Source organism: Passer domesticus, chromosome 10, assembly GCF_036417665.1.
Source record: "Passer domesticus isolate bPasDom1 chromosome 10, bPasDom1.hap1, whole genome shotgun sequence".
NCBI classification, from domain to species: Eukaryota; Metazoa; Chordata; class Aves; order Passeriformes; family Passeridae; genus Passer; species Passer domesticus.
In genome coordinates, this window is record NC_087483.1 from 15,120,436 (window position 1) to 15,143,632 (window position 23,197).

Here is a 23,197-nt window from a genome sequence, read left to right on the forward strand (position 1 = left end):
CTCTTCTGTCTCTAATCTTGCACTAAGAGTAATATTGGGTATTAAATACTGCATTTTCATTATTTCACCTTAAACTTGTGTCCCTTCCGAGTTATTACTGTGCTAAGAAATGTTTATTGTTCGTGGTGAGTGATTTTTGAAGCCAGACAGTATTTGTATCAGTTTGAATGGTGGCCTCCATCAGCACACAAACCTAGAATGAGTAGCCAGGTGGATCTTTCAGGGTAATCTTGGTTAAGATAAACAATGGCAGGGAAATGGCATGAATTCTGTTGAGGTCTCACCTGGAACGTGGTGAAAATGGCATTAATTGGTTCAGCTGGGTACTTTGTTGGTGGATTTGCCTGTTGAAATATGTACAATTATTTTATGTCCTGTGTCAGACTGGTTAAGTGCTACCTCTGAATCTGCCAAGACATCTTCACAAACTCCTTTGTCTCCCACAGTTACTGAACAAAGACATTTGGGAGCTCAGTAACTCAAGATGTCACTGGTTCCAGTAGCTGCCTGCTGTCTAAGAGTAGCAGTTCTCCTGGTTTGTTCTCTTGACTGAATAAGTTTGCTAAGAAAAATTTAAGTGGCATGTTGGCAGAGCACCTTATAAAAGTCTGTGATGTTGGTTCATTAACTAAATCCCTTATTTAAAATATAGATTTTATTCGATGGTGTATAATTTGAAACCTCTTCATTCTAGAAATGGCCTCCACAATTGGGCACTAATTTGGCATAGCACATGCAAAAATATGCTTTAGTCTCATGTTTGAGTGGACTTCCATAACTGACAGCTTTTCTAAATTTATTTTTGTTTTTTTTCCAGAGGGATAAGTCATTGGCCTAGCAGTAGGTATGCATAATTCCTTTTTTGATTGTAGCAGTGATGGAGAGAGGTTTATTATAATGATGTAGGTATTAAACACTCATCAAAGACATGCCTTTTATGCCTTCTAACATACCACAAGTACTACAATGTAGTGCAAGGATGAAGTAGTTATAGTGGTGTAAATTATAAGAAAATAAAAGTACTGCAGCTGGTTTTAACACTTTATTAGAGATATTATTACATTCTTTATACACTTTATTAGAAATATTGTTATATTCTGAAGGGAAAGTTGGAGAAATTGTTTTTGAATGGCTTTCAATAGGAAATAAGTTTCAGTGTTATTTGAGTGCATTTTGAGGTGGCCAGTTATTTTATTTGTGCTCTATCAAAATGTTCTGTTAGTCTGCAGATCACCAGATCAGTAACTGGTGCTCCCACCTAAAGCTCTTTTTTTTGTGTGGACTGTGGTGTTTGTGCAGCTGTACAGTGAGCCAGATAGGAAAAGTAATCTGTCATGAAAATAATATTTTTTTTCTTTTTCTAGGCCTTTTTTCAGCAGAATGTAGTTGTACAGCTGCACAGTGAACAGATCAGCAAACAAATGTGCCGGTGTCCAAAAATGGTTTTGTGGGAATGGGAACAAGAGAGTGAAGCAGGGGGGGAGGGCAGCACTGCTGCTTTAAGTGCAACACCATTTTAAAATATGTGTTGAACTTCAGCTTTGGTTGTAACCAAAACAATTTGCTTACTTTCAGAAGAAAAATGAAATATTAAAATGCAGCTGTAACTGGTTTATCTTTTCAAGTATTTCAGTCTTACAAGCACTGGCTGGTATCTTAATAGGATCTAATGGAACAGTGTATTCAATACAGAATATTGGCACAAAAGCAAATTCACTCTGTTATAAATTCTGTGCATTAGTAGGTGTTCATGGACTACATTTAATTTATATATGAAAGACGGCAAATTAATTCTTGGTGAGCAGAACTAGTACCTGCAGAACTTCCAAGTATTCTGAAGTTTTTATATTACCTTAGCTCTGAGAAGGATCCTGTACTCAGCAATTTCTTACAAATAACTGACCCTTTGAAGAAGGCTCTCCAGCTTTTTTATGTTCAGAAGAAATGCTCCTTTCTGGATAACTGAGCTGGTAGATTGCTACTGTATCAGTTCAAGATCATTTTATTATGCTTGGGACTTGGCTTTTCAAATACCTCACAGTTCAGATTTTTAGGAAGCATTCATGGTGTGTTCAGTTATGCATAAATGCTTTTTGTACTCTGGAAGTCTTATCTGGTATTAACTTGGCAAACAGGGCTTGGATCAGTTCGTTAATGGTCTGTTCTTACAAAGTGCCCCTCCTACTGGGCTATAGGTTTTCAAATGAATGAGGCTCACTGAAATCCACAAACCTGTTTCGCTGAAATCCACAAACCTGTTTCACTGAAATTGAAGAAGGAAGAGAGTACAGGAGATGGGTGAGAACTGAAGTTAGAAATGGTTCATTTTAACTTTATTGATCTGTAGCATGTTTTCCTGTTTCCATTAGCAGAAGCTACTGTCAGCTTAAGACTGATAAAACAAAACCAGATTGTTATTATTTAGTTAAAATGTGTTTATGGCTTTCTTAAAATGTATTTCAATAACAACAATATATTAATTTAACGTTATTTTTTTTAAACTTGCCTTAAAAATGTGTGCTAGATAAATAGGATTTTGTATTCTAGTATTTGTTAAGAATTTAAAAAATGGATTTTCAGATTCCAGCCCCCCTTTTTTTTTTTAACTGTGTATTTGTATGAAGTATTGCACAGTTCAGGATGGGGGAAGCTGCATACATCTCTCCTGCATGTACACTGGAGTGAATACCTGCAGTATAGAAAAGCAGTTAAATTTGTAGGACTTGTAAGAAAAACTGTCTTTGTGTAGTCAATAATTATTTCAAGTCATGTTTCTCTTTTTAAGATATTGGAATTTCTCATAGAGCTGTTAACTCTGATAAATTCCTAATACAAATGAATTACACAAGTGCTAAACTTGCACTGCCTCCCAGTGAGAATGCCTTAGTTTGGAAAGAATATTGCTTTGTCCTTGTTTTTAGCACCTCCTGTCTCTGGGTTCTCTCTTGCCTTAGCTGGAGCATGTGTTTGGTGTGGAACTTGTAGCTGCACATGAAATCTTGCTAAGGCACTTTACTCTCTGTGGCATTCAAGCTGAGTAACTTAGAGGAGTCAAAGATGTTTTTCATAGATGAGCAGAACGTTCTTCAGAGAAAACAAGGATAAGAAAGTTGAACAACAAGGGAGTGAAACTGAAGTTACTTGGGAAGGAGCGTGGGAAGGGAAGAAATCAGTGCATTTATATTACAAATATTTCAGGTTATTAAAATTGTTGGGAGTAGACAACAAAAAGGGTTAGGGGGAAGAAAGTTGGGCACTTAAAATATTCTTGTCAGCATTGTACACAGAAAAAATGCTGTAGTACGTGGGCTGCAAGTGCTGGAATAACAGATGTGGCTTTCATTTGAGTTTGAGTTTTGTATGACTACATTATTTGAATCCAAGTTTGTTGTTTCAAAGTAAAGCCTAACTCTTGAACTAGTTTTCTAGTCTCAGTGAAACAGTGATAAATAAACAAAGAAGTCCCCACAAATTATATTCCAGGCTTTAGGGCATAAAGTGAACAGTTGAAATAGATAGTAAGCACTGTGGATTAATTTCAGAAATCCAAGGGACATTGAATAAAAAAAAAGATTTTTAAAAGAAACCAAACCTAACTGATCACAGGTGCCTTTGCTTAAGTAGCTGAAACACCCTAGGCAGACAGTGCTTTGCACAGAGATGTGCTGAGTTTTCCATGCAGAGAAGGCAGCTGTGCTTTTGCACTGCCCATGTGCTTTCACCTGAAGCCTCTGTGTGTGTGTGGAAGTTCAATCAGTTCTCCATTTGCTGGGAATGATCTCTTGCACTGCTGTGTGGGGAGGGGATGGGGTGCCTTGGGCAGCATCATGTGCCTTTCTGAAGTGCCCTCTGGTGGGACACACTTCATCTCTGCCTGCAAATGCACACGTTCTCATTGTGGAGCTTGGCTTGGGTGGCTTGTGCTGCTGCCTGAGGTGTCAAGAAGGGCTCTGTTCTTGCTGCAGCTCAATTTTGGTGTAGCTTTGTCCTCAGGCTGCCCTTGCCTATTCTCTTGAGGGGATTTGAGAGTCTTAATGTTCCTGTAATGAGATCAGCTATACAGAATTTTGTGCCACTGAAGTGTATAGAACTTGGACTTCAGCTTTCCAGTATTATACACACGAGTACTGCCTGACAGGTTAAATACAACTGGTATTTACAGTTGCCTAGAGAATAATGAAGCTCATTTAAAAGGAAAGAAATAATTCTTTCTGGTTGTTCTTTTGGAAACTTTATTATGGCTACATTTGTTTTTTAAGTGTCTGTTCCATAACAAGATTTGCAGTGGAAGATACAGAATATTATACAATAGAAGATCAAAAATCCTTTGCTAGGGTTATGACTGTTTTAACTGAAAACAGACAAGTAATTGATTTTGAAACTGCTCTGAGGCTGTTCAGCTCTTGTTTTTCAGCAACGAATCACAGTCATAGGTTACAAACTATTTTAACCACTATGGCATGGAGAAAAGGTACCATTCAAAGCTAAACACCACAATTAGGGATGCATGACTAAAGTTTCCAAGTAATGTATTAGTAGTATTGTATGAGACAGTCACATGGAAAAGATCATGAGGTTGTGAAAAGGATTATGAGCGTGCTTTAGTCATGAATTTCCTGGTAGAGATATTTTAGTCTGGATCATGCTTGTCTAAATGAGAGTAATTTAGCTTTGCTTGTTCTGATTGTATTACCATTATGTGGCAAAGGGAGAGAAAAGGTGTCTTACCTACAAAAGTAGTATTACTTTATATATTAATATATGAAAATAATATTTCAGTAAATTTTGGGGATGAACTTGCCATACTCAACTGCTTGAAAAAGTTTATCACAGCCCTGAAATCAGCAACTGGAATGTAGGGGATTGAACTGTGGAGATGAGCTATGGTTATTCCTGACTGATGATTGAACAGTTGTTTATAAAAATAAACCATTAATGTACAGCGAGTAGCCATTGACCTATCTGACATCCATGGAATCAATTTTGATGCAGATGCCTCCATTTGACAGATATTCTTCAGGGCTTATATTTATAAATGGGACAGCAAAAGAGAGTTTTGCTTTTTTAAAAAAATTTGTAAGTTTTTGAAGCTCCAGTGAAAAAGTGAATTTTCATATTTTGGATTTGTATAGGTTAAAAAGGGAAAGGTTTTTCTCCAGTCTTCTGTGTTGACACATTTATTTGCCATATAAAGTCCTTAGAAGATAGCTCCTTCCTTTTCTCTGCCAACCTGTTACAAGTATAGGAGCTTCCAATAGATATTTTGGGAAAGTAAGATGGACTTCAAATGTTTGTGGTTTGCTGCAGAGCACCTGCCTGGCCGGCTTCTCAAAGCACATTTTAGTGAGCAGCTGTGGGGGCCTTGGGAAGGAGAGCCAAATTTCTGCAGTCTCATGTGAGAGTCAGTGGCACTTGAGGATGCACTGAGCAGGTCACGTGTGTCTGGGAATGTAGGGCCAGGGGCAGCCCCAGGTGCACACCAGGAGCTAAAACCACTGGCAGTGGTAAGAGCTTAAGGCACAGCTGGCCCATGGCCTGTCCCCTTACATCCTTGCATTTGCTGCAGTGTAAAATGGTGACTTGCAAGTTTTTTACATGTAACAGAATTGAAAGCCACGTTGTCTCAATGATATAATTTCTAAAAACCAGCACTAACTGCTTTTGGCTCAACAGTTGTCAGCATTAACAGTATTTTTTTAGTTGCCTAAGCAGGTGTTTTCCATATAACCCTACTTTTAAATGGATGTCGACTCAGATATTTGTGGATGTAAGTGAAAATTACTAAAAATATGAACATTTAAGTGATATATTGAAGTTAGTTGATGACAACTTATTTGTACATTGATAATGGGTGATTTCAAAATAGGGAATTGTGCACTATGTGTTTAGTGGAGGCACTTGAGCAGCACAAAAGACAATAAATGGTGTGTGGGTTTTCAGCTGTACTACCTGCCTGTCACCCCTGTGAACAGGAAAATACAGCATTGTTATTTTAAGTTAATTTTCATTCTTTTGTACCTTGTGTTTTATCAAGATTTTCAATATTATAGGTTATCATAAGTATAGATGTCTCTGAAAATATGCACAAAAATATTCTGATATGACTGACTGTAAATGTTGTTAATCTTTTTCTTATCATCGCCTCCTGTAAGTATGGTTTGTAAAACCACATCGCTAAAATACACAGTCTGTCTTACTGTTGGATAAGAAAAGTACATTATTACAATTTCTGCAGTAAAAGTACTGCAATTGCTATTCTTTTATTGCCAATATCTAAAAAGCTTTGTGGATGATTCAGTTGGCATAAGTACCAAACTGATATGTCATATAAACTGACATTGAGATTGCTTTACAGCTCAGTGCTTCCCTTTGTGTTTCTTGTAGGAAACAGAGATGAAGGTACACATGCACACAAAATTTTGCATCATTTGTTTGCTGACATTTATTTTTCATCAGTGCAATCATTGCCATGGAGATGGACACAACAATGGTCCCAAAAAGGATCGTGTACACGACCATAATGACTATCAGATCTCAAATGAATCATACTTCCAGAATGGAGGAACAGAATCTATGCCCAGTAAATTTTCAACGTTGGAAGCAGAAAATGAACAAAAATACTACATTGAAAAGATTTTTGATCGCTATGGTGAAAATGGAAGATTATCTTTTTTTGGCCTGGAAAAACTGTTAATAAGCCTTGGTTTGGGAGAGGTAAAAGTAGTGATGATAAATCATGATGATATTGGCCATGATCATGTTTCTCACTTGTATGCTTTGGAAGTACAGGAAGGAAAGCATTTTCATCCTCATAACCATGCTCACAGCCACTCAGATTCAGAAAACCAGACCACGGTTGGTGTGTCTGCAAAGAGAAATCATAAATGTGACACTGAGAGAGACACGGCGGTGCCCTCGGTGAAGGAGGACGGCAAACACGTTCACAACCAGAGCCGCCGCCACCACCACCACCACTCGCGCCCGCACCGGCACGAGCACAACGGCACGCGGCACTCGCGCAACGATTCCGTCAGCCACGGCGACCCCGCGGAGCAGAGCCACGAGCCTGCCACCGAGACAAACACCACCCAGGAGCAGCCGGAACGGAAACAGCGCAAGCAGAAGAAGAAGCAGAAGAAGATCAGCGAGACGTCGGGAGACGCCACGTGGGATTACGCCCCGGAGCACGATCCCGGCGATCAGTACGAGCACAACCGCGTTCACAAACACGACCATGTCCACGATGCCTCTCACTTGCACGTGCACCACCACGAGCACAGCGGTGACCGCTCTGCCGGCCACGGCCACCAGGATGGCAGCTTGGGCAGTGCCAGCGGGCACCGCCACACCAGCAAGCGAGAGGCCTCGCACAAGCAGATCAGCGTGAGGAAACACGCGCTTCCTGCGGCACGCGGTCACAAGGATCACAGTGAAGATGAGCACAAGCATGAAGAGGTGAGTGTGAAATGCAGAGCTGGTAAGTGACTTTCAGTGCTGTCACATAATAACTGAAGGTGCATACCCACAAATAACAGAGAGGCATGTTTGGGAGCGTAGTGTAACACAGTGTATGAATTTGATCTGTAAAGCTTTCTGAGCTACCCTGCTTACAGGGGAGGTTTTCCCTTCCCAGTATTCCAGAATACTGCCACCATACACCTTTTTTGGACTTCTTTCTGAATCTGAGATCACTAACATTTTTGAAAACTGCACAGACACTTTCCTAAAATACCTGCATCTTTTCAGCACACTTCTGTTATCTTTGTCCTTAGAGATTAAAAGCAATTGCTGGTGTTACTTCAGCAGCACTGTGGTCAGTAGAAGCTCTTCTGTTTTGTCTTTCAGCATCCATTAGTTCTGCCAACACCATAAATCCCTTCCCCTTACAGTTAACTACAGATGCAGGACCTTGTAAAGTCATAATTTTAAACTAGAAGGATGGAGGGAGTGCCAAGTTCAAGGTTTCAAACTCTATTAAAAAGTGAAACTCAAAACACAAAAGGTTGGTAGGTAAACAGAAGTGTTGAAAAACCTATTTTGGATTTACATTTTTCCACTCTTCACCTGTTGCTTTTTCTCCATTGCTTGCACTGTGTAAAAAATATGGAAACTGCTTTTCATTGAAATTTATCAAAAGTTATGTAGGTGTTGGGGGTCTGGAGTGTTTGGTGCAGATGTTGTTATTGTTTCTTGCTTTCATAAACCACTTAGATCAGTTTAAGTCATGTTTTAGCACTGGTGGAACATTTGGACCAAAGTTTCTGCTTTGTTTGTGTTCTCAAATAATATCCTGCATTTTCCATACATGAAAATAGATGCGTTTTTATTTAATTTGTTTGTACAATTTGCTTGCAGTGCTTGAATGCTACCCAGCTGCTACGGTACTATGGTCTGGAAGCCAGCTCCCTAATATCTCCTGAGCTCTTCGTGTACATGTGTCCTGCTTTGCTCTACCAGATTGAGAGAAGGCTTTGTATTCTACATTATGATGAGCTGGAAGATTTTACAAGAAATAAAAATGCATCAGTTGAGAACAAAGATAAAACAGGTGCATCAGGTAGGTGTCTTTTTTTCTTAGTGGGACTGAGGTGGTCCTTATGTTTATCTCAAAGTTGGAAAGTTGCAGTGTTACTTTGGCATTAAATTTCTTAATAAATTTGACCTGGAGATGTTAATTCAGGAACAGAGAACAACACTATGATCACAGTTCATTCACTGGAAAATAAGAATTTAGGTCTTACTATTTTTATATTTTAGCAGTGATACAGGTGTGTAGAATTTACATGCATAATTTTTTGTGAACTTAAAAAATAGGCATAAGCAAGTACAAGAGCATTTAAATTGTCATTTCTGATACTTGCCTTTTCTGACTGTTTCTCTAAGCACATGAGAAGTGTTCCATCAAAATCCTCTGTTGCCAGTTTTAAATTTTTTTTGTGTACCTTGAGTAAAACTGAGTAGACTTCTTATCTCATCACCATAGTTCTAAGTTAAAATATTTTTACTACTGTTAAAGCAGTTACTTTAAGGGTAGAATCCATTGTTGTTATTTCATAACTGAATGTACTTTTCAAATACGTTTGCCACTGCTATCTTTCATAAATTTTAATGAAACTGTTGATGTTTAGTTGTATTAAAATATTAAAAATCTAAAAAATCTTGGATATAATGAATGTGTTCTGAAAATGAAAATATTGGTAATGTGAGGATTGATTAGTACATAGGTGCATATTAGCATTATTAGAAATAAATCTGGAAATAACTGCATTCTCATAAATGTTAATAACTGTTGGGAAGAATGCATTGCTGGTAATCTTTCTTAGCAATTGCAGAGTCATTAAAATAATTAACTTCTTATAGATAAATCTCCTCTAGTGGCACATCTGCTGTCTTGTTAGCTGCTCAGAGATTGCTGTAGAGCAGATACAGTGGGTGTTTTGTACGACAGCAAATTGCTTTGTGGTGTGGTCTGTGTAGTAAGAGCTGACCCCTGCCTTATTACCAAGAGCATTGCTAGAGCAACTCTAAGCATTTTCTGCCAATTAAAATGTTGAAACCCTGTACAAAACTGTCACATTGCACATGCTCTGGACCAGTTTAATTAGGAAGCTTCTACAGATGAGTGCTTCTTTTTAAAAGATTGCATTTTATTTTTCTGTAATGAGAAAGGGAGTTCATTAATAACTCAGCTTGAAGACCTTTAATGTTTTAAGAGACTTAATCTGCAAAATTAGTGAAGCTTATTGTGAACATTTAACATGTTTTATGGCATCTGATACCTTGAATATAAATAACACCTTTGCCAGTTAGTGTAAAAATCTGGGTTCTAACTCACTGATTTGGCTCTCAAACAGTAACCTGCAGAACAAGTCAGCTTGATTAGATAATGATAAATCAATCTTCATAACAATTTCCTGTATTCTCTTGTATTAATTACAGCAAGATTTCAGTTGATATAATAATAATTGTTCGTTCTTACGTAAGGAAGTGTATAAAAAATAACAAGTCGTTATCGGAATGTGGGGATTGTGGGAGGTATAGGGCAAATGTCAGCCACAGAGTAACTTAACCTATACATTGTAGCACTCTACTGAAATGAAAGCATGTGCCCACCTAAGCTAATATAAACATTTTTAGATAGAAGTATTCAGCAGAGTTACGAGGATGTAGTCACTTTTAAACATGAGCTTTCTGTGATTTACTTTGGTTTTAGTCAAAGCTTTCAATCAGTCTTAACAGGCCAGTGTTGCTTCTGTTCATTGATACCAGCCTGTGAGGTTTCCATTACCTCTGCTAACTGGTTTTCTAAAGCAAGATAATTTACTTAATTTTAAAAACTTATAAAGCCGTGTTGGGTTTTTTTCCTGTAATTTACAGATAGTTCTGTGACATTTTCTAATGGAGGATTTTCAAGGGCTTATCCATAGAACTGAGCTTTCACAGTGTACCTCCTGGAAGGGGAGCACTGTCACCACTGAGGGCCCTAAACAACTGAAAAGGAAAGGCACACCCTGCTGCTGAATGAAGTAGAAGTAGTAGAAGTCACAGAAGTAAACAGGGAGCATTTTGTTTAAAGCTGGAGATGGCTTAGAGCTGTTGATGAGAAGTGTCTCAGATCAGATACAAGCTGTAATTCTGCCTGTGCAGATGCCAGTGCTCCCTGGGGCTCGATCCGAGAGGGGCACAGATTCCATATTCTAATCCCATGTGCCTTATCTTAATCATGATGCCATGTTTAGGTCCTGTATCATCTACAGGAGTATTCCAGCCCCTCAGAGGTGTATCTGCCAAACCTGCTGTGATAGATGAAACTTGAGCCTTTCCACTTTTCTCCATGTAAGGCTGTTTATCATCTACTCTGGCACTGAACACCAGAGTGTGTCCACCTTGGGGCAGCGTCATTTTTATCTGGCTGCTTCTGCATGTGTGATTGATAGAACATTGAGGGACAGCTCCATGTATGCTGGGTTTTCAGCACAGCCTGCTGGTCCAGGGTACATGGCTGAAGTGCTCTGGGGATCAGTCTGGGGACCTGGGGCAGTATTTTGGTCATCGTGGTCCTGCTTCAGCTTTAGACCTACTTTTGTATTCCTGCTTTCCAACCTCAGTTTTTCAGTTCCATCTGACAGCAGACTTTGACTTACCACGAACTCTTTTTTGCTATGGTCTCAGTACTCAGGTCTGTCAGTGCACACCTCATACTGGCTAAAGCTTTTTCCAGTCATTGTCTCCCAGTGGATGTGGTCTGGTACCCCTTGCATTGCAGCTGGACTTTTTCCTTTTATACATTGCTGTGGAATGACAGCCACAGACTTAGTAAGAATCAATATCCCAAAATAAAATTTAAAGCAGCAGATGTTGTGAGCTTTGGTGTTGAAGCAGACCAAGCCTGCAGCAGCCACACTTCTGCTGACAAAGTCTTATCAATCTGCTCCATGTGGGTTTGGTACAGACAGAATTCTTGGGGTGTTTCACCCTCATGTTGACACTGAGCAGCTACAACACATTTGTTCCTCTTTTCTTCTCCTCTCACACATGCCCTGCCCCATTTTCCAGGATGTTTTCTCCTACTTCTGGACCCTCACAGATGCAAGGAAAGTGAGATTATTCTCTGAAATGTGGAAATGTTAGGGATTCTGAGTCAGGAGTTGTAGCTTACCTTAAAGTTGGCAAAATGTGGTAGACAAACATCTTTGATTAAAAGTGGAGCTAGGAAAAACCGTGTGGAAGAAAATCAAAGCCTTTGTACTAAAACTTAAAGAAAATACTTCATTAGAGTGAAATGCTGACTGAAAGAGCCGTGTCTCTTTGTTTATAGGATCTGTATCTTCTGTAATTCCTTCTTTTCAATGTCATGTACAAATGTTCACATCTTCCCTCATTAACAGGAATATGTTGGGTATACCACATCCCATTATCACTTCCTCTATGGCAACAGTAAAGATTCTCAGAAAAAATAAATGCTGCTATTTGGTGGTAGCAAGTTGCTTTCAGCTTTTCAAGCTCTTATGGTAGCATTTGATTTTAGAGTTCCTCTGCCAAAGGCTGTATCTTTTCATGAATAAAGGTGTATGTTTCAAAGCACCAAGTGAAATAAATAGTGCCAAATTAAACATGTGACTCCAAACAGGGAGAAATACAGAATCCAGGAAAATTTTGCATCAGAATCATATTAAAAACAACTGTTACATACACATTAGTGCTTGTAGAGCTCTTGCAAGTTAAGTAGCAGAGATGGTTTTGTCCCAGTATGAAACTTTTTGCTTTTTCTTTCATGAAGGGCTACAAAGCTAAGCCTGGAACTAACAATCAGGAAGAATTGCTGGGCTCTTTATAGCTAGCTGTCTTCTGATGTCTCACTATATTATACTGTGCTGTGAATAAGCCTGTGTATTTCTGGTTTGCTGGGGACTTCAGTACTGCCTTCATATTTTTCAGCACCTTTTCAATGAACAATCACTACTTAGGTTAAAGGAAAGTCACCTTCTTAAGACATAATTGAAAGTCATTAATCAGGCTTAAACATTTTCCAGGTGTTGTTCTGATAACCTTTCTGTGTTCATTTTTTCCCACAGCCTGGTTTTGTGGTATCATCTCTATCACCGTCATTAGCCTGCTTTCCTTGCTAGGTGTGATCTTGGTTCCCATCATTAACCAATGGTGCTTCAAATTTCTTCTAACTTTCTTGGTAGCTCTGGCTGTAGGAACAATGAGTGGAGATGCACTGCTCCATCTCTTGCCACATGTAAGTATGGTCTCCTCACCTTTTATTCTTAATTGTAAACGAGTCTAGAATTTTCAAGGAATTGTTTGATAGTGTCCATAAAGAAAGGCTCACTGATGCACCTGGAGATTGACTTGTCTGTGAGGGACACCAACACTTTTGGAGACTTTCAGCTGACAGAAAGGAAGGAAATGTGTTTCTCTAAACAAAAGGTGGTGGGGAAAACTAGTTGCATATGCATTGTTGAACTGATGTCACGCTATTGTAAAACACTCAGGAGCCCAGCAAGAGTATTTTTAAATTAGCAGTATTGCTGTCTCTTCTTTACTGATAGTTGTGTATCAGTACCTAAAAGTATTTTCTGGGGATTAACCTGCCTGGTTGCTATATTTGAGGGAGAAGGTATTGTGTACTGAATCAAGCAATTGCCCAAGCAAGGTGAGCAGCTTTTAATTCATGATGGTGCTCTGTAATTCTTAAAAGGGGAAATGTTTTCTAAAATGATTTTACCTCAGTTGTTTATCACAAAGACTAATATTTACATGGTTTCTTTGTATAATTCTAATACACATTTTTGGTTGTGGTTTTAGAGTTTAAGTTCATCTTTTAGATCAGAATTTAGGGTGTAATTGACTGTAATAGTTTAAAAAGTCATAAGGCTTGGTTGGTAATGAGAGAATAAATAAGAATGGTAATTCCTTGTGATATTTCTGAATGTTAGTCTCATTTTCAGCATCATGAGAGAAAAGCTGAAGCTACATTATCTACACCCTCAAAACAAAAAAAAAAAAAAAAATAAATCCCCAGAGGAATTTATTTACTGATTAGGGTAATGAATAGTCTTTTGAAAAACGTACGTGGCAAAATGTGTGAGTGTGAAGAAAAAGCAAAAAAGGGTGGGGGTTTCTGTTGTTTCTTCTGGCCCAGTGCCACTTCAGTGCCGTGGTGTCACTGTTGTCTCTCCCACAGTCCCATGGAGGCCACAACCACAGCCACCACCATGGCCAAGGCCACGTGCACGAGCACAGGCACTCGCACCGGCACGGCCACGCGCACGCGGCGCACGCCGAGAGCTTCCTGCAGGAGAACGATCCCGTGCTCAAAGGGCTCTTGGCACTTGGAGGCATTTATGTTCTCTTCATCATTGAGCACTGCATAAGAATGTACAAACATTACAATAAACAAAAGGTAGGTGATGAAATTGTTTGCTGTTAAAAAATGTGTTCCCTAAAGGTACCTTGTGAGCGCTGAGGAATTGTGTTTGCCCTGTGAACAAGTGCTGCTGCTCTGTATTCTGTCTGTTATGTGGGGGATCCCCTTCCTAAAGAAGTTGATTTTCTCAACAAAGTAACTGGGGAAAACAGTGTAGACATCTGATGGAGGAAGCTGCATCTAAAGCTTCCTGGGGTTTTTTTGCAAAAACAGGAGAAAGCATTATGTAAGAAAGATGTGGTTAGAGAGCCAACAATTGTCAGACAATTGATAAGAAATTTAGCAGTATGCTCTTACCTGACAATGCCAGTGTAACAGAGGTGTCCAGGTTTTCCACATCAGAAAAATGCTAAAATTTTCAGACCTCCTGCTTTCTGTAAATTGCCAGTCAAATTTTAACTTGTTTCTCAAAAAATGATTGCATTTTTAGTGCTGGGAGTGCTCTGTATTTATGATAGGGTATAAAAGGAGAGCAAGTACCCTGGGGAGTGTGAATGTGGATGGAAATTCAGTTTTAGCCTTTGCCTTTGTCTTTCAGCTTTGAGGAGAAAATTATTTTTGTGAAATTCCAACTTGTTTTTCCCAAAATTACTGTGAAAACTTTTCAGCTTCTCTGTTTTCATGTCAGACTTGCTGTCTGAGCTGGACAGGCAGCAAAAGATTTTCTTTGCTGGAGGAGGCATTTCCTAGATCTTCTGATAAAAGGATGAAAACTGTTACACTGTGCATATCATCTTTGAGATTAATTAAATAATTAAATCCCATTGGCTGCTTTGGCAAATCCTTGGGATCTGCTCTATAGGCTGCAGATAGAGAAGAGCTTGCTGCATTCTTCAAGGGAAGTACAGGGAAGTTACATATAAAACAAAAAAATAAAATTGAACAAATTAGAGGAGCTGTTCTTGCTGCAAATTTGCTTTCTTGAACAAATCTAATAGCTGCATGGAAATATTTCTGGGCTATGAGAGCAATCCTTGTCAGAATATCCCCTCTTATTAAAGTGAAATACATCTCTGTGTAAGTGTTTGAGAGTGAGATTCCATGGTAAGTAGCTAAGAACTCCTGCTGGAAAGAGATTGTTGCTAAGCCTTATAAAGATCAATATTTTGAAGTGACATATTTCTGTCATACATGGTAAGAGAGAGTAGCTTGGTCTGTTTAGGAGAGATTTTTGGACAGCATTTCAGTTCCTGTTATTTCCATCAATGTCCTGTCACAAACCAAATGTTACCTGTTTTCTGTTGCAGAGTAAGCAGAAATGGTGCAAAAAACCCCAGACTGAAGAATCACCAATTGGAAGGAAACTTTCTGATCACAAATTAAATAACAGACCAGATGCTGACTGGCTTCAGCTGAAACCCCTTGCAGGTAGGCAGTTACTGTCAGAATTCTCTGACTGGGAGATCCAAAGCAGGAGCAGTTACTGGGGCATGGTGTGTAGCATGTAACCTCTTGTACAGTTTTGCTGCTATTATGCAAATCATTGTTAATAGGACTTAATATGCTTTTCCCTATTAAATCTTTTTTATTTTGTTTTCTTTAGATCAGAGAGCACTCTGAACATTTCCTAATATGCCATAGAGATGGTTCTCAGACTTCTGAAGCAGTCATGTTTTGGGTGGCTGTGGGTCTTTGGGAGTTTGTTTGTTTGTTTGTTTTCAGGGTGTTTGGATGTTTTGGTTAAGCTATTCCTGACTAGCTCAGCCCTGGCAAAAATAAGATCAAAAAGGAACACCCACACAATGAACGGGGATACCTTCCACTTTGAAGATCCCAGCATCTGACCAGTTACAGATAAACAAAATCTGTTTCTTTCCATAAATACAACTGAGTATCCTGAATACTCCTCAAGTATCCAAAACAACTTCTGCACACTGTTCCTTCATGACAGCCTGTGGATGCTCACCCTGTGTGTACCCAGAATAAATGCTTTATCCCCCTTCTCCACAGTAGGAGAGAAGGGCAAAGGCTTTGCTCCATAACCTTCCGATTCTGTTGCCTGCATGGCTGCAGAATTAATTTGTTGATGAAGAACCTATACAAATTTGTATTTGCACAAATTAGGTTTATTTAATTTGATTGGTTTGTAGAAGAGAGGGTTAGGATTGCACCTTTCTCCACGCAAAAATCTCATGAGGGAACTGGGGCACTGACACAGAACATGGAAAGTTTTGTTTTCAGCAGTGCAGGGGTTGGAGCATATATTTGAAATGTCTGCATGACAGTGGAGGCTGAGCTGTGACTTGTATGGGCATGTGCAGGCAGAGCCAGGTAGGGTTTCCTTAAACCAGTCAGATCCCATCTACAGCCCTAAGACATTATCACCATAGTGGCAACTCTCCTTTGCCAGTGTTGAACCATAAACTTTGTCAGTAGCAAAATTACAGGCACAAGCGTAGGCTGGGCTAAAACTGGCTTTGAGTGCTGTGGATGCAGTGCTGCTGCCTTGCAGTGGAGACTTTTATATATTGTACATGCACATTTGTGAAAAAATGTCTCAATGACAGACTTAGTTTTTGGATTGGATGCTAGCAACAAATTTGCTAGACTGGGATGTGTTAAAATACTTGTTTTGCTTTCCCAAAGCAGTTAACCCTTAGGTCAAGGGTTAAACAGGAATTAACTCAGTGTCTCTCCCAACTGGTGGGATGCAGGAGCAGACGACTCAGTTTTGTCTGAAGATCGCCTGAATGAAACTGAACTGACTGACTTGGATGGGCAGCTGGAGCCCCCTGCCAAAAACTACCTGTCTGCAGAAGAGGAGAACAACCTGCGGCACTCTCACAACGACGTCTCCCACGCCGCCCAAGAGCACGAGCTGCACGATTCCGAGTATGACAGCCATGGCGAAGATAAAATGATAGCTAGAAAACACAGTCACCACTGGCATCACAAACATTCCCATCATTCCCATGGCCACTGTCATTCTGGAAAAGACCTGAAAGATACTGGGATAGCTAATATTGCTTGGATGGTAATTATGGGAGATGGCATTCACAACTTTAGTGATGGCTTAGCAATCGGTAAGCAAAAGCACTGAGTGTTTCTCAACAGTTTCTCCTTACCTTTAGTAACTCTGCTAATATTTTACTTATTAGTGATCACAGGTAAGGCTTCCAGGTAGCACCTGTGGTTACTGCCATTGTTCAGTCTCCTGCAGAGCAGAAATAAAAAGCCTGTCAATTGCAATAGTTTCCCTTTTGTTAATATTCTGTGCTATTTGCACTAAAATTAGTGTACCAGTAGCAGTGACAATCAGTCTCTGCCAAGGAGAGATTGGTGCAGACAGACCTTGGGATTTATGGAGCACAGTAACCCACCTTTCTTGTTTGGGTCTCAGTTGCCTTAGAATTATAAATAAATGCCTTTCAGTCTTATTTAGAATGATATTTACTAACAATAATAGTAATACTATTTCTAGTATTGTTAATACATAGAATTATACAGTACTTGCAAATAAAAATACACTGTGAGCCAGGTTACAGAAATCATATTTTAAAAGTATTACTTAGGATAATTTAGTTTTAATTTAAGCAAAGTATTATTTCAGTTCACGGTCAGTATAGATTTATTTCTAGCCAAGTGCAGAAAAAGAATTGAAGTACCAAAGAGATTTTATTAGATTTATTAAATCAACTTGGAGTCACACAATGTTCTAAATGTGATTTGAATTGTAAAGTATATTAATTTGGATGTACAAGTCAGGGTGATGGTGAGGGGCCTGAAGTGCACGTTTTGATTCATGACTAAGGTAGCTGCTAAAGTGCAAGGGTAGGCAGGGTTCTGAACTAATGGCACAAGGGACACACCCGTTTTGAAGGATGGGGGATAAGCATTTGTCAGGGTCTGTAATTGACAATGGAATCTACTACAGTTTCTCCACTTCCTTCTGACAACTTCCAAAGAAACTAAACTCCTTAAAAAATAACTTGTTGCTTCATTTTCACATAAAACAGGTAAGACATTTACTCAATGGCTTCTAATGCCAAAAACAATTGCCACGCCTTCTTTTGAGCACTTCACAGTATTGAAACTCCATTTCTAAGTGTTCCTGGGTCAAGCCCAAACAGATGAATCTGTGTAATTGCAGATTTTAGAAAAACATGCTCATCTTTTTAATATATCAAGCTATGAGGAATCCAGAGGAAATAAATTCCCCGTGTGTCTTCAGATTGTGTCTTCTCTTTATGCTTTATGCTGCCTGTTTAGACTGCTCACTGCAGGCTCTTTTTGTGCTTTTCTCTGCTACAGTACAGAAATTTAATGCCAGTTTTCTCATCTCAGAATTATTTAAGGTATGAACTTAAAGTTGATTGAATTCAATTAGCTTATGCAAAAGTACTGAAAGATATTTATGGCAATGTTTTTACCCATATTGTTTTCCAGATCTGGCTTACTAATATTGCTGATATGTTTTCTAAAAATAAGTAGAAAGGAGCTAGAGAGGTTATGGTTTAAATATTAGCTTGGATTTCCAGGCTGGAAAGATAGAGCCAGACTCTTGCTCATGTACATTCCTAACTGCCCTCGTGTACTTGAGAGTTCCTAAAAGTGGTGTTATTTATTAGCTGGTTGTCTTTATGTCTCATTTTTGGCCAGTTGTGTTCTCCTCTCCAGGGTTTGTTTTTCAGATAAATGAGTAATAAAAGCCTGCAGTGGTAATGCACATCCAGCCAGGGTGCTTCCAGTATTTCCCATTTATATAGAGACAGGGCACAAACATACTGAAAAATAGTAGTGTGCATTCTAACAGAAGGATGTCAGCTCTGCAAAGTCTATTAATTTTTCTGACCTGAAAATAGTGAAATATAATTTTAATTTTTTTTTCCTTTTTTTTTTCTAGGAGCAGCTTTTAGTGCTGGACTGACAGGGGGAATTAGTACATCTATAGCAGTATTTTGTCACGAGCTTCCCCATGAATTAGGTAACTAAGTGTAGAAACTGTGCTCCATCTGTACAAAATCCTTATATAAAAGCTGTTGTAATACTGTGGTAAGCACAATGCAGTGCAGAAGCTGCACAGGTGACCAGAACTTCAGAGGGTGAGGGAAAAATATTGCTTCAGAGAAGGTACTGCTACAGGAATATGTGGGTAGTGTCTAGCTACAGCACTTCTGTAAAGCTTTTTGAGTATGTTTTTAAAATATTCTTAGGAGCACACATTTTACATAGCTCTGCATTTTATAAAGTTCCACACTACTCTGTGTGGCATTGTCTTACACAAAGTTAAGTCACATGAGCAAACACAGGTTTACATAAGTAAAATTCCATGTGGGGATCTTCAGAAGAGGCTTTGTTCCAACTGTGGCCAAGTTCAGCAGGTGGGGCCATTTAGGGAAAGCCTGTAGGCACTATTGCCAGTGCTATTGATTCTTCCCCCACTAATTGAAGCATTTCTTCTGGAGGTAGCTAACCATGATGAAACCTGTTGTTTTCACATTGCATGAAAATGTCCTGCACCCTGAGAGTTTAAAAAGAGCAGCCAGAGAGAGGAGGAATTTTCTGGTTTTCCACACTGACGTGAAGTTGTGCTAGACTGACCTCTCTCTGTACTCACAGCTTGCTCACTTGAAGAGCTGCTGGGTCTGAATGATCAAAAGTGAAGTAAAACAAGCACTGCAAAAACCTTAGAGGTGATGAAGGAAAGCATTTTATATGGGCATCTCCTGAGCTATAGGTAAATCAGAGGCATAGTGGGGAAATAATAGAGCAGGTGTTTGTGGTTTGACCTGTGCTATACAATCATTAAGTGAAGCTGCTGCAATAGATACAGGATTGCAATGTATATTACAATGCTTGGAACTTGACAGCATAGCATGATGAAATGAACCTTGTATAAGGGGTGAGTCATATATATTTTTTTATATTTTTCCTTAAATTTTGATATAGTTATGATTCTAATTTTTGATTCTAGATTAGGAAAATAATTTCAGGCATGGGTATAGGAACATTACATAAGAATATTACTTTAATTGCCCTGATGTCTGTACATCACCTTACACTTCTCAAGATCACAAGAATTCAGTTTGAATGAAGTAAAACTATTAGAGCTGATTACAAGACTGAAGTCTAAATTTTTATAGAGTATCTACTTTTAGCACCTAATTTAGTAGAGCTGTCCTGAATTCAGAATGAAACACATTACCCTGGCATGCCTTTACCCAGAAAACTGATTCAGGGTGGATCTGAAGTCATTCTTTGTGAATGTGAACTTCCTAGTGCTCAAATTCAAATTCATTGTCATCTGTGGGGACAAATACCTCATTATCCTCTTCCTGGATTTGCATAATGAGGTGTGTATAGCTAAGAGGAATTTTCACAGGTATTGATCCTAAGCCTCTGGTTTTATGTGCCGTGGAGAACTTCTGAGAAAGATGAGTGTGTGCACACAGGTGTGTTCTCTGTGGGAAGAGCAGACCTAGACTCCTCCACTCACCCTTCACAATTAATCACTGCTGCCTTTCTGACAATCAGCAGCACGAACAGGCACCTTTAAATCCCATTTTACTCAAGGCATGGCTGTGCACAGTTCCTGGAGGTGGTCAGCTCCTGTGGCTCAGCCTGCTCCCTGCAGCAGCACTCCTTGCTGAGGGCTTTCTCCGGCCGCTCGGCGCGCTGACGCCCAGCCCGTGTTGTCCCCGCAGGTGACTTTGCGGTGCTGCTGAAGGCAGGGATGACAGTGAAGCAGGCCATCGTGTACAACCTGCTGTCAGCCATGATGGCCTACATCGGGATGCTGATCGGCACGGCCGTGGGGCAGTATGCCAACAACATCACCCTCTGGATCTTCGCCGTCACCGCCGGCATGTTCCTCTACGTGGCCCTGGTCGACATGGTACGGCTGCTGGGTGGGGCTGCGCCTCTGGGGCCTTGTGGGAGGGAAGCTGGGCCTTCTGGGGGTGCTGCACTTCAGTCTGCTGTTCAGGTTTATTCTTCACTGAGACTTCATCGTCATATATTTGGTTCTGGAAAGTTCAGTCTGAACTTTACTATGAGCGGCTGGTAATCCAGAGCTGTTGTGGTGAGTAGCTTTTAAAAAAATTACCTGGCGGAAAAATGCTGCTGCTTCAAAAACACACAGGTGCATTATCCTAAGTGTGTGTACACCATAGATCAGAGCCTTCAGGCAGCAGTGCTGCTGTGCACATGTTACCAGCACATATTCAGTCCTGATTTCTTTCCTCTAAGCTGCTTCAGAGCTTCATTTAAATGAGGCAGTTTTCTCACTTCTCATCTTTACCAGCCCAAAGGTGATGAGATCGTTTTTCACTTTTGGGGTACTTTGTAATGCTCTCCACTTCATTATAGAGACTTTAATTTGTAAATATACTGTTGTTATAAAGTCACTCTAATCTAGTAATAGGTGAATAAGTCCTTTTCAGGACCTGCTAAATTGTTAAATAGAATGTCTGGGTAGAGTGATCCTTCTTGCACCTTTAGGTGTGCTATAGTAGCTTATAATGTCTGAAATATCACTTCCTTGTAAGCTCTGTGTCTGATACTTATTTCCTGTTCATTGACTGAACAAGGAAAGGAAGGCAGTACTTTCATTCCTTCATTCCTTTTTCTTTCCCTTGGCCATCATAGTAGTAACCAAATAGTCAAAGTCCCATGGCCTGACTCAACAACAGCAGGAAAGCTTCTGCAAGAGACACTTGAAACTGGACCAGTTTTGTCTTGGTGTCTGCATAATCAGCCTCCTTCTCAAAGACCTCTTTACCTGGCACACAACAAGATTAGATTTTGATTCCTCCCTGGCTGTGAGCAGAGGTTCACAGAGGTGCAGTTTTCTATCCATGCCTTTCACCAGCCCATTAAGAACGAGCCTTTTGGTATTTTTGCATTTGACTGTCCTGAAGTTTGTGTAATTACCTGGGTTTCAATGATAAGGATATTCCTATCCAGGCCTTTCACCTAAACTCAGGCATTTCAAAAGTCCTCCAGGTTTTCCATGTTCTTTCATGAAATTTCATTTGGTGATAACTTATAAGAGTAATCATAATATCCTCCTTCCTGACACTCCTGTTTTGAATGGGTACATTGAATAGTCCAACTTGAATAATTTCATCTTACTGGGAAACAAATTTATCTGCTGTGGTTTTTGTTCCTTTTATCTCTAGTACTGACACCATGAGCTTTCACCTTCAAAAGGACGGGGTTTTTTTAATTGACAGGACCATTCTTTATATGGTCCCTGAAATTGGTCACATCAGCTTTTATTAGCAATAAAGCAAAACGTTTAGTCATCTCTGGATGTGCTGGCAAAGTAAACATCCAGAGTGTTAAAGCCCATTACAGTAATGCTAAGGTGAAGCCCTTTATTCTTTATGACTTAACAGCACTTTGTAATTTAGAGTAGGGCTTGCTGTTGAGCTGCCTGGTCTAGTGTGTATGTGATAATCATTTAAACATTTTTCACACAAACTGGGGGGGCTTTTTGTGTTTTGAGGAATAGTATCCCTTGTCTTCTGTATCATCATTTTCTGTATTAAGTGAGTCTTGAAGGAATTCCTGTAAGAATTCCCTCCTTGAAGAAATTATTTTAAGAGACTTAAACACTGTTAAATCACCGAAGGACTTTGCCCACTGTAGCAAACTGCAAAGAAGCAACTGCTCTGCCCCCATGGAATCCCACTCTGCTGAGTATAGTCCTGACTAAAGATAAGGTTAAGATGGGACTATTGTCCAGTTATCTCAGGCCTAAGGAGAAGTAAACAACACTGGGGAGAAGAATGCAAAGGCAGAGCAGCTCTGCTGAAAATGAGCTCTGGCTGGGCCCAGGAGGGGGAGGCCACAGCCCAGCACTCCTGTGAGGCACCCACTCAAAGGAAGAGAGAGAGACTGGGATGGGATAATTAGCATTGGAAGTGAGGGAATAATTTAACCCCTAGAATAAGAGAACTGCACAGCCAATGAGCACTGAGCCTTTGTTTGCTAAAATGTGCACATGGTGACAAGTTTTGAGTGGCTGGCTTTGGGGAAGACCAGGAGGACACTAGCTGGTTCCATAAGTGGTGACTATGTTCTGTGCTTTTTCTCCCATCTCCCATCATGTCTTTCTCCCACCTTCTTTCTTTCTTTCTCCTCTCCCTCCTCTCTCTTTCTTATTTCTTTCTCTCTCTGCCTCATATTTGCTGTTAAATAAAATCCTGACTCTTGACTTTGGCATATGGTTTTATTTGCACTTTAATTCAGGCAGAAGCATCTCTCAGTAACCAGATCTTAACATGTACCTCCTGTTTACTTGAATTAATTTCCTTG

General features: G+C 39.7%; 1 protein-coding gene across 16 annotated transcripts in view; it reads left to right on the forward strand.

The window, feature by feature from the left end:
• The window catches only part of SLC39A10 (solute carrier family 39 member 10), a 73,589-nt gene that overhangs the window by 46,571 nt on the left and 3,821 nt on the right, over window positions 1-23,197 (forward strand). For 14 of the 16 annotated variants that reach the window (XM_064433913.1, XM_064433915.1, XM_064433911.1 and 11 more), the window contains 8 exons: window positions 6,385-7,455; window positions 8,356-8,557; window positions 12,576-12,745; window positions 13,694-13,912; window positions 15,184-15,304; window positions 16,591-16,959; window positions 18,780-18,860; window positions 20,581-20,771. In XM_064433913.1, coding sequence (XP_064289983.1) covers window positions 6,394-7,455; window positions 8,356-8,557; window positions 12,576-12,745; window positions 13,694-13,912; window positions 15,184-15,304; window positions 16,591-16,959; window positions 18,780-18,860; window positions 20,581-20,771 — 2,415 coding nt within the window. In that variant the 5' untranslated portion in view covers window positions 6,385-6,393. Of the gene's footprint in view, window positions 1-1,137; window positions 2,299-6,384; window positions 7,456-8,355; window positions 8,558-12,575; window positions 12,746-13,693; window positions 13,913-15,183; window positions 15,305-16,590; window positions 16,960-18,779; window positions 18,861-20,580; window positions 20,772-23,197 lie in introns of those variants that run through there. The other 2 variants (XM_064433906.1, XM_064433916.1) reach the window with 2 other exon arrangements.